The sequence below is a fragment of the Ovis canadensis genome, chromosome 12 (assembly GCF_042477335.2).
Source record: "Ovis canadensis isolate MfBH-ARS-UI-01 breed Bighorn chromosome 12, ARS-UI_OviCan_v2, whole genome shotgun sequence".
Lineage (NCBI taxonomy): Eukaryota > Metazoa > Chordata > Mammalia > Artiodactyla > Bovidae > Ovis > Ovis canadensis.
In genome coordinates, this window is record NC_091256.1 from 45,450,922 (window position 1) to 45,471,171 (window position 20,250).

The window sequence follows — 20,250 nt, forward strand, 5'->3', positions numbered from 1 at the left end:
AAAAAAATTCAATAACTAATATTCAAAATTAATATAATGGATGAGTTTGGGAACAAGAGAAATTTATAGAAGATAGGTCAGAAGGAACAATGCCACATAGACAAAAAGAAAATATGGTAGCAAGTTTAAGAGATGTGAATAATAGAATAAATAGTCTACTGTACATTTAATTGAAGCCCTAATTTAATTGAGAGAAGAGAGAGAATTAAGAAAAGCAGTATATGAAGAAATAATGACAATAAATTCTCCAAAAGTGATAAAAGTCTGAAAGATTTCAATTCAAAAAGCCTAACATATCCCCAGCTGAGTAAATTTTTAAAAAACAATGCCTAGATACATCACAGTAAAACTGCAGAAAATAGAAGTTATGAGAATATCTTAAAGCAGTCCAAAAAAAAAAAAAAAAGTAATAATATTATCTAGAATCCCATATGTGATGAGGTATCTTTCAAGAACATAAACAATACAAAGACATTTTCAGATTAAATAAAAATTGAGAGTGCCTCACTGGTAGACATTCTAAAGGCAATAATAAATATGTGGGGAAATCAAGACAGATGTCCAACTTCATCAAATAGAAAAATAATGTCATATAGAGTTTTTCAAAAGGGGTAAAACTAACAGACATGAAGTAAAGCAGTAATCTGGAGTGGCAAATGGAGTTAAAAGTGTTCTAAATTTCTTTCATTATCTACAATGAGGTAAATAAATTAAATTTAGACATTAATGTGTTAATAAGACATGCTGTAATTTCTCAATCCACCACAAAAAGAACAGAAGCATAAAACTTCTAAACTAATAAAATGGGGGAAGGTAGACTAATAAAAAATAGATGTCAAGAGAAAAATAAAGGAAAAGATGTCAGATAAAGTATAAATGCAGGCCAAGAAATAAAAAACAGGAAAACAAAAATCATAATTAAAAAAAGAGATTCATTGGCTGCACTGGGTCTTCATTTGTGTGTGGACTTTATCTGGTTGCAGCAAGCAGGGGCTACACTTTGTGGTGATCCACAGGCTTCGCATTGTAGTGGCTTCTCTCGGTGTGGAGCCCAGGCTCTAGGCACACAGGTTTCAGTAGTTGGGGTGCCTGGGCTCAGTAGTTGCAGTCTGCGGGCTCTAGAGCACCAGCTCAGTAATTGTGGTGCATGGGCTTAGTTGGTTTACAGCACCTGGGATCTTCCGGGACCAGGGATAGAACCCATGTACCCTGCTTTAGCAGGCAGATTCTTAACCACCAGACCACCAGGGAAGCCCTCAAAGCATAAGTTTTATAGTACAATAGAACCCAAATGTATCACTTATTTATACTAAATGCAGATGGACTGTAACTAAAGGAAATTTTATTAAAATTTATTATCCAATAAAAAGAAATACATCTAAAGCACACATACAGACTAAAAGAGTAGTCTATACAAACACTAATTTCCCCAAATCTGTATAGTTACATTAATACCAGATGAAATTGACCTTAAGGCAAAAGCATTATAAGAGATAAAAGGAGATATGATAAAATGTTCAAATCACCAGAGGATAAAACCATGATTAGTCTTTGAGGAAAATAAAGCAGGATTTACAAAAGTAAATCTGGAGTCTATGGAATAATGATCCCCTCCAATCTTATGGAATAGTAAATTGGCTTATCTTTGTCATCAAGGAACACACCTCTGGTTAAAGTTGAGTTTATTAACTCTTTACAACAAAGGAGAACTCATAGTATGAAGAACTATAGGGCATTTGAGTCGTTGATGTTCAGTCACTCAGTCGTGTCCGACTCTTTGCGACTCCATGGACTGCTGCACACCAGGCTTCCTTGTCCTTCACCATCTCCCGGAGCTTGCTCAAACTCATGTTCATGGTCAGTGATACCATGCAACCATCTCATCCTCTGTTGTCCCCTTCTGCTCCTGCCTTCAATCTTTCCCAGCATCAGGGTCTTTTCCAATGAATTGGCTCTTCACATCAGGTGGCCAAAGTATTGAACCTTCAGCTTCAGCATGAGTCCTTCCAACGAATATTCAGGACTGATTTCCTTTAGGATTGACTGGATCTCCTTGCAGTCCAAGGGACTCTCAAGAGCATCAATTCCTTGATGCTCAGCCTTCCTTATGATCCAAGTCTCACACTCATGCATGCCTACTGGAAAAACCATACCTTTGACTATAAGAGGGGTTAGAAAGACTTAAGGATTTGGCTTGTGTAAGGAGTTGTTCTCTGTTCCTCAGGCTGAAAGCTATCAAGTGGTAGAAGAGTATTGTTAAGGAAGGTAGTATAGTTATTTATGTTCCCCAAGAAACCTTGTGATTTCAGCTGTAGACATGAGAAAGTCATCTCTACTACAATCCTGCCTTTGTCCCTCTCCTTAGTTAAGCCAGATCTACACCATTTTCTCATTATAAACCCTTAGTTTTAATTTTTTGGTTTTTCTACAATCAATATGGTTGTTGAAAGGTAATTTTCCTTTAGCCTTACCTTTATATTCACGAGGTTAGAAACAAGTTTGATAAAACAAGAGGTTTAATCTTGGGGGCCCAAATGAGTTGCAAATATTTAGTTCTAGGGCCAGTTTCCATGAAATGCCTTTATTCATACATTCCATGCTCTCTGTTAGCATGAATCACTGACTTGACTGCACTATTCATAAACTGGATGCGACTGCCCCCTGAACAAAGTGCTTGGTGTGAGTGAAATGTTTTAATATCCCCTGATGAGAGACATACACAAGAGCAAAGTAAATTCTGAGTCTTTTCCCTTCTTTTTGGCCAAAAGTTCTGTTCAAGATTTTGTGGCTGTAGCTTAATGGCTGTGACTAATTTTATTCTGTTACCAGACATTCTTTCTGGTTTCCTCCCATAGTTTCCATTTCCCTCCTGGTGGTTTGAGTCTTTACCCCAGTCCCTCCCCCAATCAGTCACCTGGGTCACTCTCCGCCCTTGAGATGACTTCATTTGGGCCCCAGTTGCCATGACAATGTCAGGAGTTGAGAGGACTGTGGTTTCCTATATGGAGTTTTGTTACTTTCAAGGTCTCAGCAGTTCTAATCTCTGGTTGCCTACTTTGGGATCTCCTTGGTTAGCGTTTACATAGATGACACTCATTTAATTTTCCTAATGACACTTCCCCCACATCTATACACAGTCACTCCTCCCCCATGCCAGCCTTTCAGAGGACTCTCCTCTGAAATATACACCCCTTGTTGCTGCTGCTAAGTCGCTTCAGTCATGTCCGACTCTGTGGGACCCCATAGACAGCAGCCCACCAGGCTCCCCCATCCCTGGGATTTTCCAGGCAAGAATACTGGAGTGGGATGCCATTACCTTCTCCATACACCCCTTAAGAGGTCTGAAATGGTTTGGATCTTTACATGTTTACTGGACAACAATCCAATGCTTCCCACTTCTAGACCCTCAAAAATTGGATTGGTGCCATGTGGTGGGCGGTTGACCCTCGCCTATTCATGGAGAAAATTCTGCATTCCTGTAACTAGTTGGAACTTTCCAGATACCTGCAGTGGTTCTAGGCAGAGTGGGACAGGACAGGTGGGACTCTAGGGCCCACCTCAGTCTGATTCCTAAGATTGCCTGCTCTTTCTCTCTCTGCCATCCCATCCCGCTGTGTTTCCCTATAGCCTGAGCAAGACAGGGATTTTAAGGACTTTAGCCCGATCCAAATATAATAATAATCAGGGTAAAAGTACAAACGAAGGTCTATGTACCACATATTTAAATAATTGATGTTTAAATCAAACTAAAATTTTAAATAAAGTATGTTCTATTGAAACTGTGCCCCATAGGGTTAATAGAAACTGGTGACTGGAATTCTTGACCTTGTCTTATAGAACAACAGTTAAGGGTATAGGTTGTTAAAAACCCTCAGCTTATAATCTGCCTTCACTGACCAAACTCACCTTAATTTATTATTTTTTTAATTTTTATTTATTCACTTATGGCTGTGCTGGGTCTTCGTTGCTACAAGCAGGCATTCTCTAGTTGTGGAGAGCAGGCGCTGCTATAGTTGTGGTGTTTGGGCTTCTCATTGCACGGCTTCCCTCGTTGCAGAGCACAGGCTCTAGGCACTGGGGCATCATAAGTTATGGTACGTGGGCATATCTGCTCCACAGCATGTGAGATCTTTCCAGACCAGGGATTGGATCATGTTCCCTGCATTGCTAGGTGGATTGTTAAACATTGGACCACCAGGGAAGCCCTTGCCTTCAGGATTTTTTTGACTACTTAATCATCCCCTCGGAGAAGGCAATGGCACACCACTCCAATACTCTCGCCTGGAAAATCCCATGGACAGGGAGCCTGGTAGGCTACAGTCCATGGGGTCGTGAAGAGTCAGACATGTCTGAACGACTTCACTTTCACTTTCACTTTCATGCATTGGAGAAGGAAATGGCAGCCCACTCCAGGGTTCTTGCCTGGAGAATCCCAGGGACGGGGGAGCCTGGTGGGCTGCTGTCTCTGGGGTCGCACAGAGTCGGACACGACTGAAGCAACGTAGCAGCAGCAGCAGCAGCAGCAACCATCCCCTATGGCTTCCCCAGTGGCTCAGACAGTAAAGAATCTGCCTGCAATGTGCGAGACCTGGGTTTGACCCCTGCGTCAGACAGATCCCCTGAAGAAGAGCATGGCAACCCACTCCAGTTTTCTTGCCTAGAGAATTCCATGGACATACGAGACTGGCAGGCTATTGTCCATAGGGTTGCAAAGAATCGGACACTGACATTTTCACTTTCAACCATCCCCTATAGATAACATCTCTGACATATGGGTCACAATAGTAAGAGGTGTTTAAGCTGTTTTTCAGAAACTTGGAGGAAGTTCTTTTCCAGTTTGAGTCAGCTAAATCTGATTGGGGTTACCAACCCTAAAACTGGGCCTGTGCCTTTTGATGTCAGACCTTTTGTGTGACCTTTTGACGTCAGAGGAGTGAAAACCCCATGCTCAGATGTTAAGTGCCTCCATTTCTAACATGCATCCCATAAAGAAACATGTGACTCAGGGATGGCCTTCCCCACTCCTAACCACCCTGCTTCTTCGTCCCTTTGGGACTGTGTACCTGAGATTTGTTCTCCTGTCTTGCTTGGTGGCCTTGTGAATAAATCCTTTCTCTGATGCAAATTCGGTGTCTCAGTGATTGGCTTGTTGTGTGTGGGCTCAAACAAACATGGTTCTAGAATACTATCCTCATACCTTGAACAACATATCTTCATAAAATCTTTTAAGCCAGGTTCAAATTTAGAGTTATTTGATCCATCAGTACGCTGCATTGGGATGGGGTGGTAGTGAAGGACTCTCTAATCCTTGTCCCCCCACCATATCTTCTGCCTGCCTTTTGCTTGTGGAAAACTTTAGTCAAAGAATAAATTTAATCAGAGAAGTGAGAAGTACTGAAACAAAGCAAAACAGTCTAAAGAGATTAAATAATAATAATGTAGTCATTACGCATAGTCAAAGATATTTAGCTCTTTCTCAAGGGCTATAGATAATATTCTGAGCCATATCCTGTGAGCTGTCTTATAGATACCAAAACACCAGGTGGAGAAACTAACTGCATGGTGACCAGACTATACCCAGGACTTGAGCTGCCACAATTCTGAGAATTGACCATGAAAAGTGCACCCCAGAGCTGAAGGCTAACTGTATCTAAAACAACCAAAATGATGCTAGCCCTACCACTGATGACCAACTGAAGGTGACTGTTAGAGATGGCTATGCTATTTCTGCATGTAAACCCCCTCTGCTTTGTTTATAAATGCTCTCACCTGCTTTTTGTTGGGGGTAGGGAGTAAGCCTGCCACCCCCACCACCCTCCCCCCACAGCTGGCGGCATCTGAAATAAAGCAAACTTTCCTTTCCACCAACCTGGCCTGCTTATTGGCTTTTGAGCAGCGAGCAGTCAGACTCCCCATGCATACCTTTCTGTAACAGTAGGAGGGAGGTGTGGGTGATATATTGTCCCAGTTCAAATATTTGGTCTCCCTCCTTGCTCTAATCAATAACATGAGGTGATTTGCTTAGACAGGGAAGGGTCCAGACTGGCCCTGGAAGTAGGCTGCATCAATTTGTGTAGATAATTAATCCTGGGGCCTTGGTAACCTAGCACTCTTCAGAAGGGTCTTGGGTTCCAGGTGGGCACCGTGGACTCAGACCCATGGGAAGGGTTGTGACTGGAGAGGCCTAGAACAGTACCCTGTAAGTCAGCAGCTGGGGAAAGGGCTTTTCTTGCCCAGATCTAAAGGTGGGGCTGAGGAATGGACTTGTCATAGGGCAGAAGTGAAAGTGTTAGTTGCTCAGTTGTGTCCTACTCTTTGTGACCCCATGGACTGTAGCCAGCCAGGCTCCTCTGTCCATGGAATTCTCCAGGCAAGAATACTGGAGTGGGTTGCCATTCCCTTCTCCAAGGGATCTTTCCAACCCAAGGATCAAACTCAGGTTTCCTGCATTGCAGGCAGATTCTTTACCAGTTGAGCCACCAAAGTTTCAATTCAAATGATAGCTTGGAGATATATGCCTCTCAGTGGATTCCCATCATTTTTGTTCCTCCCATTTTTATGTTCCCTCATTCCTTCCTACTATTTAGATTCTTATATTGACAATTGATCACTGTCTCCAGTGTGTGTCCCTACTCCCAGCACAGTTTAGACTATACCCCAGCATGGGTCAAAGGACTATCCCTGAGCTCCAGCAACAGGGAAAGTCTGTGCACCTAAGATGTGGGAGATGATTCCCCAGCCTGAGACTTGGGCCTTGACAAGGAGCAGCCCCATGTGCAGAAGACCCTCAGGACCTGTGTTGAATTTAATCTGCCGCAGTGCACAGATGGGGGTGATGCTGGAGGTGAGGGCAGCTCAGCTACGAAGGAAGATGCAAGACAAAGGGGGAGGAAGGCCTCTCTCAGGTGCTGTACTCTGAAACTAGCTGCTTGGAGGGCGGCCTCCCTTGGATGCTGTAGACGTTTTACACCTAGGAAGTCCAAAAAGAAGAGGTTGGTTTTCTGTGAAATTTAGTCTTCCCGTAGCCTCATCCTGCAGGTCCTTCTTCTGCAGTAAATGGCAGCCATGTCATTGCATCAGGCTGACACTGAGCTTCACCCTGGATTTCTCTCCCCCAATCCCACATCCAGTGCCTCAAGCCCTGGCAGTTTAACCTCCAAATTAGTCCTTGGATTTTGCCACCCCTCTTCATTTTTCTGGCCACCTCTTTATCCAAGCCACACGCTCTCACCTGGACTACCTACATCTACTGCCTTCAATCCTTTCTCATCACAGTCACAGAAATGACCTTAAAGTGTCCACTGGGTCACTTCACCCCAGTTTTTGCAACTCTCGCATGACATCTTATCACATTTAGAACAAAATCCTAAGAAAATAAATGTTTTGCTTGATTTCTCCCCTGCCCTCTGCCCTACCTCTTGTCCTGCTTTTCTCCTCCTTCCCGTTGCACTAGCCTCCTGGACTTTCAGTTCTCAGAACAAAGGCAGCATATTCCAATGCATAGAGGGGATAGGCAGGGAAGGAAATGAGGGAATGGAGACTAGAAAGAGCAGGCTGCTGTCTCCCTCATGCAAAATATCTTCAAACAGGAGAGCAAAATGACGTATTTTTTCAAAGCCAACTGGATCCCTCAAGGGAGGTTTAAGAGAAGCAGTAACAATGTTCACGTGATGAAACAGAGATCCAGAAAAATCTTCCTCTTCCTCTAAGATGAGATCATAAAGTAGAACCAAAATGTAAGGTGTTTAAGGACAGAAAGCACTCTTATTAGCCCTGACCTCATAAAACCAGAAGAGGAAAAAGAAAATTTCACATGACTTTTAGGATAATTCTTCAGAGAATAAAATCCAATCCAGGAAAAGTGAAGGTCAGTACCTGAATAATCCAGATAATTGCTTTGACTCTTGGTGACGTTTTCCCATGATTTATAAATTCTACAACATTTGATTATTCTCTGGCTTCCATGACTACATTCTTTCTCTCAAAGTGCATCAAAATCCCCTTGTGAAAGAGCATTCAGGTGGCTCAGTGGTAAAGAATATGCCTGCCAATGAAGGAGACAAATTCGGGAGATGCAGGTTTGAGTCCTGGGTGGAAAAAATCCCCTAGAGAAAGAAATGGCAACCCACTCCAGTATCCTTGCTTGGGAAATCTCATGGACAGAGGAGACTGGCAGGCATGACCGTGGTGTCACAAAGAGCCGGACACAGTTGAAGTGACTTAGCACACATGCACACAGTGTTTTCCAGGAGATCTGCCAGGTGTTTCAGGCATCATATTTTATCTAACCTTGACCTTAGCCTAAGAAGGTGGGTAGTGTTGCCTTGGAGGGGCCTCAGGATGCCCCATAGTCTGCCCAGGTAGCCTGGGATGGGTGGGGAGCGCCTGCTCCGGGGCCTGTCCTTGGATCAAGTGTCTGTGAGCTGTCAGTGGGGAATCTATCACCCACTGATGGGATTGCAACAGGCCAAATGATGTGATAATCACAACACAGAACAATGCACTAATTAAAGGCACATAAGTCATCAGTGTGATCTGGATATTCTTCCCCTGCAGGACTATTTACAAGGGAAACCACTTCACAACAAGAAGATCCTTGCCAATATGTGATTAGCACCCTCCCGTTACTTTGGAGAGAAGCAGAAAACTTAAGAAACTTTGAGAATGACACTGTAAATCCATTGATCTGTCTACTCTCTTTTATCCTTTGCACTGTCCCTTGCTACAACCACCCATAATACTTAGTGTTCTATCTCAAGATCTTCCCAAATGTTTACACAAAACAACATACACACATTCCATATTTTTATCAGAATAAGATTATTAATACATTGCTCTATGTAATTTTATTTCCACTACATGTGTCACAAACACATTTCCAGATATGAAGAAGCGGGTCTTCTCACTTTTTTCAGCTTCATATAGTATTCCAGTGTACAGATGACAAGAAAGCACTCTTTTACCCCTTTATTAATAGTCATTTGTTTGTTACACTGCCTTCCCTGCTGAAGGTCCCTGAAGAGCCACTGTATTCCCTCTGGGCCCTCTTTGTCTTTGTTGGCTGCACTGAATGACCTTCCCATAGAGGGAGGCAGCACACCCTCCTTCAGGTTTCTGCTTCAGTATCACTTCCTTTTTTTAAAAAAATAATTTTATTTATTTGTTTGTTTTTGGCTGCCCTAGGTCTTCACTGCTGCACAGGCTTGTCTCTACTTGCGTAGAGTGGGGGTTGCTCTCTAGTTGCAGGGCGTTGCTCTCTAGTTGCTTCTCATTGCAGTGGCTTATCTTGGTGAGCATGGACTCTAGGGCACGGGGCTTCAGTAGATGAGGCACATGGGCTTTTTAGTTGTGATCCCTGGGCTCCAGAAAACAGGTGCGATAGTTGTGGCACATGAGCTTAGCTTCTCCGTGGCATGTAGGATCTTCCTGGACCAGGGACTGAACCCGTGTCTCCTGCATTGGCAGGCAGATTCTTCTACCACTGAGCCACCAGGGAAGCCCTCGGTATCGTTTCTTTAGCAAGGCCTTCCTCTTTCATCCATAGACTATCCTGTTCCCTGTCTCATCATTCTTTAATCACGAGCTGACTTTCTTTGTTTTAATAATACTTATGCTTACATGAAATCATGTCAGCTGATTGATTACCTCCTTTAAGGGAGTCCACAAATCAGTGACTTCAGCTGATACTAAACAGATGTACAATATACATTCAATAAATAAATAAATGAGTGAATATATTTTTACTACCTCTGCAAGTACTGCATTTCCTTGGATTGAGATTGTGGACATAAAACTTAGGTAAACACAACCATATTGTCCTAAAATTGTGAACACATTTGTATTCCTCATCAGTAATGCTCCAGAGGTAACTATCTCCCATAATCTGGCTAATATGGACTATTATCATTTAAAAAATTTTCCCCAGTAAGATGAGTGAAAAATAACGACCCATAACTAACTTACTTTGTATTCCTTTAGCCATGTGAAATATGAAACGTCTTTTCAAATTTTTATTGGCCATTTGTATTTCTTTTTTTGGTCAGTTGTTTATTTCTATGGTACCTACAACTACCCTGTATTAACATAAAATATTTAAACCAAAACACAGCTTCAAACAAAATAATGTTAAATATACAATAAGAATATGAATAACTTGCTATGTGCTAAGCACTGTTTTAGGAATGATTCATATATCACCTCATTTAATCCTCTTCCAAACCCCACAGGGTAAATACTTTTATTATCTACATCTTATAAATGATGACCCTGAGGGCATCTGAGGCATTGAGATTTCCCAAGGTGGCACAGATGGAAAGAGCAGTCTGCCCCTTCACATATGATGTGCTAATAGAAGTTACCATCTGTCTGTGAAATGAGATATCATGAATCTTCTCTGGAATCTAGGTCATGGTAAGTACTCTGTAACAACTGACCAATCTCACTTACTTGCATGTGGCTTTTTTTCATATTAACCTGATTGTTTAGATAGAACTGGTGGTGTAATTTGCAGGGCCCAGTGCAAAATGAAAATGCATGGCTCCTGTTAGAAAGTTAAGAGTTTCAAGATGGCAACAGTAAAGCAGTAAACCAAAGGGCCCTTCTCAGTGCAAGGCCCTGTACAACATATGTCTATGCAGCTGTCCTAGGGTATAGTCCACAGTTTTGACAGATAAAGAAATCAACACAGAGAAAGAAAGTAACTGTGCTGAGAACTGAGACAGGCCTAGCCATTGAATCCAGGTTTGTCTGATTACAAGGTTTGGGTATGTCACTGTTGTTTAGTCACTAAATTGTGTCCAACTCTTTGTGACATGGACTATAGCCAGCCAGGCTCCTCTGTCCATGGAATTTCCCATGCAAGAACACTGGAGTGGGTTGCCATTTCCTTTTCCAGGGGATCTTCCTGATCCAGGGATCGAACCCATGTCTCCTGCACTGGCAGGTGGGCTCTCTACTGCTGAGCCACCAGGAAGGCCCTCTCCTGGTATACTGTTGGGTTAGGTATCTGCTCAAATTGTACCCATGGAATTTATCCTACTTGAGCTGGAAGAGGGATGGAAAGAGATGAAATATAAATAGGACAGTTTTCCAAGGGATGAGAATAAAAAGCAGAGTGGTCTTATTGCCCATGATTCTGGACGTTGTTAGGGCCCAGGGCAGACTGCTCCCTAGTAAGTCACAAGAGCATATTGATTACTTTGAATTGAAGTTATTTAAGAAAGAGTCAATGCAAGAGAGACACTCTGAGCCTCCATTCCGTCTTTTTGAAAGCAGAAAATAAATCTCCTCTGTAAAAGGTGTGCTCCCTGCATCTGAAGGTAGAGGGCATCCTTATCGCCAGAGATAGGGCATTTGGTGTTGAGAAGCCTATACAAACAAACCTTGTACTTTTTTCATTTACCATCCCAAGCCCAAACTCTTTAGATTCTTCACTAACTAGGCACCCAAAGCCCAAGTTTCTTTATCCTGTCCATTCCTCAGAAATGTACTGTTTATGTCTAAAAAGTATAAACTCTGCCTGCTTTGGCCACTTCCTACATACTTCTTAGGTCCCATTTGTATGGATCTGTGGGTGCACAAATTAGTTTCTTTTTCTCCTGTTAATCTGTCGTGTCAATTTAATTATCAGTCCAACCATGAGAACTTAAAGGTGCATACCATTTCTGTCCTTTATCGAGCCCATCTTTGCAAGAAATTTTCCCTTGGTATCTCTAATTTTCTTGAAGAGATCTCTAGTCTTTCCCATTCTGTTGTCTTCCTTTATTTCTTTGCATTGACTTCTTTGATTACAGAAATGGTATGGACCTAACAGAAGCAGAAGATATTAAGAAGTAGCAAGAATACACAGAAGAACAGTGCAAAAAAGATCTTCAATACCAAGATAATCACGATGGTGATCACTCACCTATAGCCAGACATCCTGGAATGTGAAGTCAAGTGGGCCTTAGAAAGCATCACTGCGAACAAAGCTAGTGGAGGTGATGGAATTCCAGTAGAGCTATTTCAAATCCTGAAAGATGATGCTGTGAAAGTGCTGCACTCAATATGCCAGCAAATTTGGAAAACTCAGCAGTGGCCACAGGACTGGAAAAGGTCAGTTTTCATTCCAATGCCAAAGAAAGGCAACGCCAAAGAATGCACAAACTACCGCACGATTGCACTCATCTCACACACTAGTAAAGTAATGCTCAAAATTCTCCAAGCCAGGCTTCAGCAATATGTGAACTGTGAACTTCCAGATGTTCAAGCTGGTTTTAGAAAAGGCAGAGGAACCAGAGATCAAATTGCCAACATCCGCTGGATCATGGAAAAAGCAAGAGAATTCCAGAAAAACATCTATTTCTGCTTTATTGACTATGCCAAAGCCTTTGACTGTGTGGATCACAACAAACTGTGGAAACTTCTGAGAGAGATGGGAATACCAGACCACCTAACCTGCCTCTTGAGAAATCTGTATGCAGGTCAGGAAGCAACAGTTAGAACTGGACATGGAACAAGAGACTGGTTCCAAATAGGAAAAGGAGTACGTCAAGACTGTATATTATCACCCTGCTTATTTAACTTATATGCAGAGTACATCATGAGAAATGCTGGGCTGGAAGAAGCACAAACTGGAATCAAGATTGCCAGGAGAAATATCAATCACCTCAGATACGCAGATGACACCATCCTTATGGCAGAAAGTGAAGAGAACTAAAGAGCCTCTTGATGAAAGTGAAAGTGGAGAGTGAACAAGTTGGCTTAAAGCTCAACATTCAGAAAATGAAGATCATGGCATCTGGTCCCATCACTTCATGGAAAATGTATCTGGAAACAGTGGAAGAGTGGCTGACTTTATTTTTCTGGGCTTCAAAATCACTGCAGATGGTGACTGAAGCCATGAAATTAAAAGACACTTACTCCTTGAAAGGATAGTTATGACCAACCTAGACAGCATATTGAAAAGCAGAGACGTTACTTTGCCAACAAAGGTCCATCTAGTCAAGGCTATGGTTTTCCCAGTGGTCATGTATGGATGTGAGAGTTGGACTGTGAAGAAGGCTGAGCACTGAAGAATTGATGCTTTTGAACTGTGGTGTTGGAGGAGACTCTTGAGAATCCCTTGGACTGCAAGGAGATCCAACCAGTCCATTCTGAAGGAGATCTGCCCTGGGAGTTCTTTGGAAGAAATGATGCTAAAGCTGAAACTCCAGTACTTTGGCCACCTCACGCGAAGAGTTGACTCATTGGAAAAGACTCTGATGCTGGGAGAGATTGGGGACAGGAGGAGAAGGGGACGACAGAGGATGAGATGGCTGGATGGCATCACCGACTTGACAGACGTGAGTCTGAGTGAACTCTGGGAGTTGGGGATGGACAGGGAAGCCTGGCATGCTGCGATTCATGGGGTCACAAAGAGTCAGACACGACTGAGCAACTGAACTGAACTGAGGACTTAAAGATGGACAGAGAGAGAAATATCCTCCTCCCTACTAGTCTTAAGTGACTTAGACTCATGGTATGAGAGATACTCAGACCCTGGGAACCTGGGAGTTTGAGTGGGGGGATCGCTGAGAAGCAGGGTCCCCTGTGTTGAAGAGCAAGGCACACACAATAACAGGGAGACAATAACAGGGAGAGAAGGCAGGGCATAGACTTTCTTGAAGGAGCAATGGAGCCCTGACTTGGAAGCCTTATGATGCCTGAAGAACCAAGAAACTCCTCCTATCAGACTCTTGGCAACAGGAAATCAGTGAGAGAGTCTGAGACTGTTTCTACGTGAGAGTGCCCCTGTGTAGACTGTGTGAGCCTAGTATTTTTGGTGCAAAGTCTGTTTTTACTATGGATGCCTATCACATCTTTCCTCAGTGTTTGCTGGCCCTTATCCCCTGGGTATGGGATATAATTGGTGTTGTGGTGATCCAAGCCTTCCCTGGATATTGGCTGGGGCCTTCTCATGGCTTTGTGGGTTGTCACAGCCCTGTCAGGGGCAGGGTCTGCTCCCTAGATCCACTTCTAAGCTGCAGTGTGAGGTGGGCAGAATGGGCAGGCACCTGCTGTTAAAGAAGCCACTGAGTATTCCTCTGCAGGAGGTGTCCACCAAGAAGTATGCTCTCTGTTGTCACCCATCATCCTTTGTGTGCACTCACAAAATACACTGTTGTTGGCACTGTGTTCAGCCGTGGGCATGCTGGCAATCAGCTCAGATGCTCCAAAGAAATGGCACTCACAAACTTCTATTGTGAGGAAAACTAATCACTTAAATTATTTGAAACTGAGCAGTCACCACTTCGGCATAAATTTTGAGGGGCACAGACAGACTAAAAGAATATAAGGGGAAACAACCAAGTCAAGTGAATGCTGTGCAAATAACAATAATCTCTTTAATGACATAGATAAGGCCACTTCCCCTCTGCAGTCATTCCACCCGCCACCCTCACCGCCCCCAAATGAGGCAGTTCACAATGGCTGCACCGGGCTCCATGGAGACCATCCACAGGTCACAGGATCTCCATGCCCAAGCATACTCAGGACTCCTGCCCACCAAGGCAGATCACACACCTCCAGGGCCTCCAGCTTGGCCTCCATCACAGGAAACACTTAAAATACCTCCCCAGCTCACTGAGCAAGTTAACTACTTCTTTCTCAGAAAAGACTGACTATTTCCAAAATTTTCAAGAGCCACCAAAGAGGGTGAGCACAAAAAAGGAAACACGGCAGGTCTTGCCTCATTGTCATGGTTGGTGCTTATCACTGCAGGGGGTTTGCCCCCGGATCATCACTGCACACACACAAAGCAGTCCGTACCTCCTGCACTGGTGAACGCATTGGTTACAGCACACGTGCTAGAGAGGATGGCAGGGCCTGTCCTCCCCAAGGCTGCTCCCATCCTCAGGGGCTGCTGATCCCAAGCAGCCAAACATCTCCTGGGAGGCATAGGTCATGTAGACAAAGCCATCCTCGTCCTTGTAGTCCCTGTAGATCTCTGCCATGGTCACATTCATACTTCCCAGGCTCTTGTTGTTCACCAGCAAGTAAAAGGCTTCAGTGGCCCCTAGGACCATGCGGCTCCTGGGTTGGGGAAGAGGGTGTGCAGGGGACAGGAAGGGAAAAAGTTAACCCGGAAGCGAAAGTTAACCCGGAAGCAAAAGTTAATCCAGAAGAGAATGATCGCTGACCCACAGCCTTGCTTACTTTTATTTGGCCAGTGTAAGCCCATCTACCCAAGATGCCCCCACCTCCCTACTCCAGGGCTGTTACCCTCAAACTTTAGAATTACCTAGGAGAGTCCTGTTGAAAGTGGACTCCATCCTACAGGTTTTGGTTTAGTAGATCTTGGAAGCAGCCCAGGAATCTGTGGGACTGTGAAGCAGGCAGAACTTGCCCTGAAACGTTACTCTAGAAGCACAGGCAGTCTAACTTCCACTCCTGCTGCTGCCCGGAGTCTTTCAAAGTGTCATTTATATCTATTTGCTTGCTTATACTAGTGACTGCTAAAATAGGAATTTATATCTGGTCATTACTTTTTTTTGAAAATTTTTATTTCTTTATTTTTGTCTATGCTGAGTTTTTGTTACTGCATGTGGGCTTTCTCCAGTTGTGGCAAGCAGGGGCTACTCTCTAGTTGCTATTCCTGGGCTTCTCACTAGGGTGACTTCTCTTGTTGTGGAGCACTGGCTCTAGGGCACTAAGGCTCCAGCAGCTAGGTTGCACAGGCTTAGTTGTCCCAGTGCATGTGGGATCTTAGTTCCCAGATGAGGGGTCAAACCTGCGGCCCCTGCATGGGCATGCAGATTATTAATTACGGACCTCAAGGAAAGTGAAAAGTCACTTCCTAACTTTTTAATATACAGTTCAGTCTTTGTTCCATTTCATTCCCTAATAACAGATAAACTAAGGCACAGAAGCTAAAGAATCTGATGGAAGCAACTCAAGTGTCCATCAACACATGAATAAACAAAACGTGGTCCATCTATAAATGGAGTATTAATCACCCTTTAAAAAGGAAGGAAATTCTGACAAGTAAATGCTACAATATGGATGAATTTTAAGGACAGTATGTCCAGTGAAATAAGTCAGTCACAAAAGGATACCATATGATCCCACTTACATGAGGTACCTAGCATAGTCAAATTCATAGAGATAGAAGGTATGCTGGTTTCCAGGGATTAGGGGAAGGAGAGGATGGGAAAATCAGTCTTTAATGGGGACAGAGTTTTCCTTTGGGAAGATGAGATGGGTACTGGTAATGGTTGCACAACAATGTGAATGTATTTAAAGCCATGATCTGATTGCTTAAAAATGATTAAAATAATATTTTATCACAATTAAAAATATAATAATAAAAGAAATCAAAGAATCTGCCTATCATAGCTCTCTGTCTCTCTCTAGTAAATAAGATAAATTTATTAAAAACTGGCTAAAAGATTGTTCATTTTTCTGGCGATTTGAAATGTCTTCAAACTCATAGATAAGCTCAGACTGTGAGACCATCCCATTAAAAACTAGAAAAAAATATTCTTAGCTCAAAAATGCTAAGTAAATATGCCTCAGTTTGCTATGAATTTCAAGTTAAGAATTTCCTGAGTGGTGCAAAGAAAACACATAATGCTGTGTATTTTGACATGTCAGTTAAGCAGCCTTGGGCGTGACATTTGGAAAAGGTTGTTGTTGTTTAGTTGCTAAATTGTGTCCTACTCTTTGCAACCCCATGGATTATAGCTCACAGGTTCCTGTGTCCATGGGGATTCTCCAGGCAAGAATACTGGAGTGGGTTGCCATTTCCTCCCCCAGGGGAACTTCTGGACCCAGAGATTGAACCCGCATCTTCTGCATTGGCAGGCATAGTCTTTACCACTGAGCAATCTGGGCAGGGATTGAACCCGGGTCTCCTGCATTGCAGGCAGTCTTTACCATCTGAGCCACCAGGGAAGCCCATTTGGAAAAGCATTACTATGCAAAAGTATAAATCCCTCCCCTTGGGTTGTGGATGCAGAGGAGCAGCCATGTTTGGCTAGATTCATAGGAGTTCTGAATTGTTTTTATAGCAGAGCAAGATGAATCTGTTGGCAATGGCTCGCCCTGTCTGACCATCCTCCACCCAGACATTAGAGGCACAGGCATTACACCCCTACTCTTAGCTGCTGCTGCTGCTGCTGCTAAGTCGCTTTAGTCGCGTTCGACCCTGTGCGACCCCAGAGATGGCAGCCCACCAGGCTCCACCATCCCTGGGATTCTCCAGGCAAGAACACTGGAGTGGGTTGCCATTTCCTTCTCCAGTGCAGGAAAGTGAAAAGTGAAAGAAGTCGCTCAGTCATGTCCGACTCTTTGTAACCCTATGGACTGCGGCCTACCAGGCTCCTCCGTCCATGGGATTTTCCAGGCAAGAGTACTGGAGTGGGGTGCCATTGCCTTCTCCGCTACTCTTAGCTAGGAGGAGCTAAATTTATGTGGTGGGTGGGAGAGGAAGTAATTTCAGAATCTGGTTAACTAACACTGGATAATCCAAAGACCAGACCCTGACCATTGCACTGCTCTCGTGTGGTGAGCAAATGCCTGTTCTACATGGAAAGTGTAGATCTGAAGATGGGGCTCCTATATTTCCACATTGCACCTTCATCTCCTTTCTTCTTCCACGAGGGTCTCATTTTATTAAGGGTGAGGAGTCTCCAAGAGTGGAAACTTTAGTTTAAATGTTGTTTAGCATAGGACTTTTGGTCTGTATTTTTCATTGCTCTTTGTGCAGCTCCCAGCACAGTGCATGATACATAATGGGTGCTTAATATCAGTGTGCTTAATGACAAGGTTAAGAGTCAAGTCATCTAAACATATTGATATTAAGCACCCATTATGACTTAATGTAAAGATTCAAGGGCTTCCCTTGTGGCTCAGATGGTAAAGAATCTGCTTGCAATGCAGGAGATCAGGTTCTCCTGGGTCGAGGAGATACTCTGGAGAAGGAAATGGCAACCCACTCCAATATTCTTGTCTGGGAAATCCCATGGACAGAGGAGCCTGGTGAGTCACAGACCCGGGGGTTGCAAAGAGTTGGACACGACTGAGTGACTAACATACATACAAAGATTCAAAATTATTAGGATGAAGGATGAAGCGTATGATAACTGGAGGTGTACCTGTATGGAAAAAAGGAGGAAGTTGTGTCAAAATTCACTTCTTGGTGAAGCCACGCTGTGCCCCAGCAGCCTGCTGGCTGACAGAAGGAGGGGTCTACACCCGACTGTGGTTCTCCTTGAGTTGCCCCAATTTCCATGGATTAACCTAACCCTTAAGTAGGTCTGAGAAGAATGCAGGGCCTTCTGAAAGAGCTCATTTTAAAAAGCATCATAATAAGTTCTCAGATGAAACTGTCTGCATCAGCCAAAACTTTTGAGAGGTTGTTTCCAGCACAGGGAGACTCACACGCCAGCCATGTTTATGGAACCCTTAGTCAGCTATTTTTGGTTTCATATCACTTTTTATTGAGTCCAGCTGGCAGATGACCACCTCAATCCCTTAAGTTTCAAAGTCAGCAACACTGGTTTTACTCTACACCCTTCCCTTGCTCTGAATGGAAGAAAGAAGGATGTGGGGGAAGGTGTGGTTCTCCTGCTCAGTGATTCAGCAGGTGGACAGTGCATTTTCCTACCCCAAATTCCCTCCCAGCCACAAGAGGGAAAATATTTAGAGGTACAATGCTGTCACCAGGCTTTTAAAATAGCTGAAAACAGGGTTTTGGACCAGTTTCTAAAAGTTTCTTTGAAAAATTCTTAGAGAAATTTGAAGGCAGAAATTAAAACACAGTACCAGTAAAATGTGGAACAAAGGGGAAAATAGCTGATACATCAATATTGGGAGTGCTCATTTATTTTAGGGCGGTAGCAAAATATTTGACATCATTTTAAAACTGGTTACTCATGAGATCATCCTTTTTAAAGGCGTAGTTGGGGCCCCCCTGGTGGCTCAGTGGTAAAGAGTCCAAGAGTCCGCCTGCCAATGCAGGAGACACGGGTTCTTCGATTCCTGGCCTGGGAAGATCCCACATGTCGCAGAGCAGCTCAGCCCCTGCACCACAGGCACTGAGCCTGTGCTCTAGAGCCTGGGAGCCACAGTTGCTGAGCCCACGTGATGCAACTACTGAAGCCCACGAGCCCTAGCGTCATGCTTTGCAACAAGGGAAGCGCTACAGTGAGAAGCCCGTGCAGCAGAACTAGAGTAGCCTCAGCCAGCCACAACTAGAGAAAAACCCCCACACAGCAATGGAGACGCAGGACAGCCACACACACACACACACACACACACACACACGCACACACACACACACAAAAGGCATATTGAAGAGAAAGGGGGAGCACAAATCATTCTCCTTCTCTGCCACCTCCCATCTCTCATTGTCCCAAAAGCCCAAGCCCACACAACACCCCCCCCCCACCCCCCAGGCTCTTAGCTACCTACCGAATGACGCTGAGGAACTGGGTCATGGTCAGTTCCTGTGGGACCAGGAACTTGGTCTTGTCCAGCCGGGGCAGGAACTTCTCCCTGGGGTAGCGCTCCACTATCACCTGTCAAGGGTTTCAACCTGAATCTCCTCTGAAGCAAATGTCAAAGGATACACCTCACTTTCTATGTCTGAGGAACTTGGACTAGAAAGAAGGAGGTCATTGGCTGGTTTTGGTGTTTTGAATAGGCTCTCACAGCCCCCTCCCCCTAATCCCTGCCCTCACCCTCACTCCCACTCCCCAGGACAATGGAGTCTTACCGGGATCTTGCCAGGGAACTTCACTCTGATTCCAGCAACTTCCTCTCTTCTGGTTGCTGTGAACATTTAAGATTAAATGAGCACATCGGCATATACAGAAGTCTGTACCTTCTCTTGCTGTCTCAAGGGCCGAAACCCAGACAGCTATTCTGAGAGCTTTACCTAAGCTCTTCCTCTGCTTGAAAGGTCTGAGGCTTGGGCTTTTCTGTGGAGTCTGCATTTTGCTCAACAGTTGTGTCTGTGTCTGCCTGGAAAAAAAAAATCTCACCACCAGGACCTAATTCATCCTTCCAGCTGCTTCCAAACTGCCGGCAGGAGCCCAAAGGAGGCTTTTATGTAGGGCTGTGTGACATCACCCTTCTCCAATCCTCCCTTCTCCCCGGGCAGGAGGAGGTCAGTGCTGAGAAAGGAAATGAAACAGGCACCTGGTTGCTGGTTCAAGAAAGTTACTTCACTCACTACTATTTAAAAATTTTGTTTTTGCCAAAGAAATTAAATTTTATATTGTCATTCAT

The 20,250-nt window shown here is 43.9% G+C and overlaps 1 protein-coding gene across 1 annotated transcript; it reads right to left on the minus strand.

The window, feature by feature from the left end:
- Positions 1-14,338: 14,338 nt before the first annotated feature.
- Positions 14,339-20,174, minus strand: MAP1LC3C (microtubule associated protein 1 light chain 3 gamma). Its single transcript, XM_069544686.1, has 4 exons — positions 19,898-20,174; positions 19,736-19,791; positions 19,432-19,538; positions 14,339-15,051 (listed from the first exon to the last, which is right to left on the minus strand). Exons 1-4 carry the CDS (start codon positions 19,953-19,955, stop codon positions 14,826-14,828), a joined length of 447 nt encoding a protein of 148 aa, XP_069400787.1. The 5' UTR covers positions 19,956-20,174; the 3' UTR covers positions 14,339-14,825.
- Between the last annotated feature and the right edge of the window lie 76 nt (positions 20,175-20,250).

Coding starts and splice junctions, on each gene's coding strand:
- MAP1LC3C (XM_069544686.1), bottom strand. CDS start 19,955: ATGCAGACTCCACAGAAAAGCCCAAGCCTCAGACCTTTCAAGCAGAGG. Junction 19,539..19,735: donor AGTTCCCTGGCAAGATCCCG/GTAAGACTCCAT, acceptor AACCCTTGACAG/GTGATAGTGGAGCGCTACCC. Junction 15,052..19,431: donor CAGTTCCTCAGCGTCATTCG/GTAGGTAGCTAA, acceptor TCCCCAACCCAG/GAGCCGCATGGTCCTAGGGG.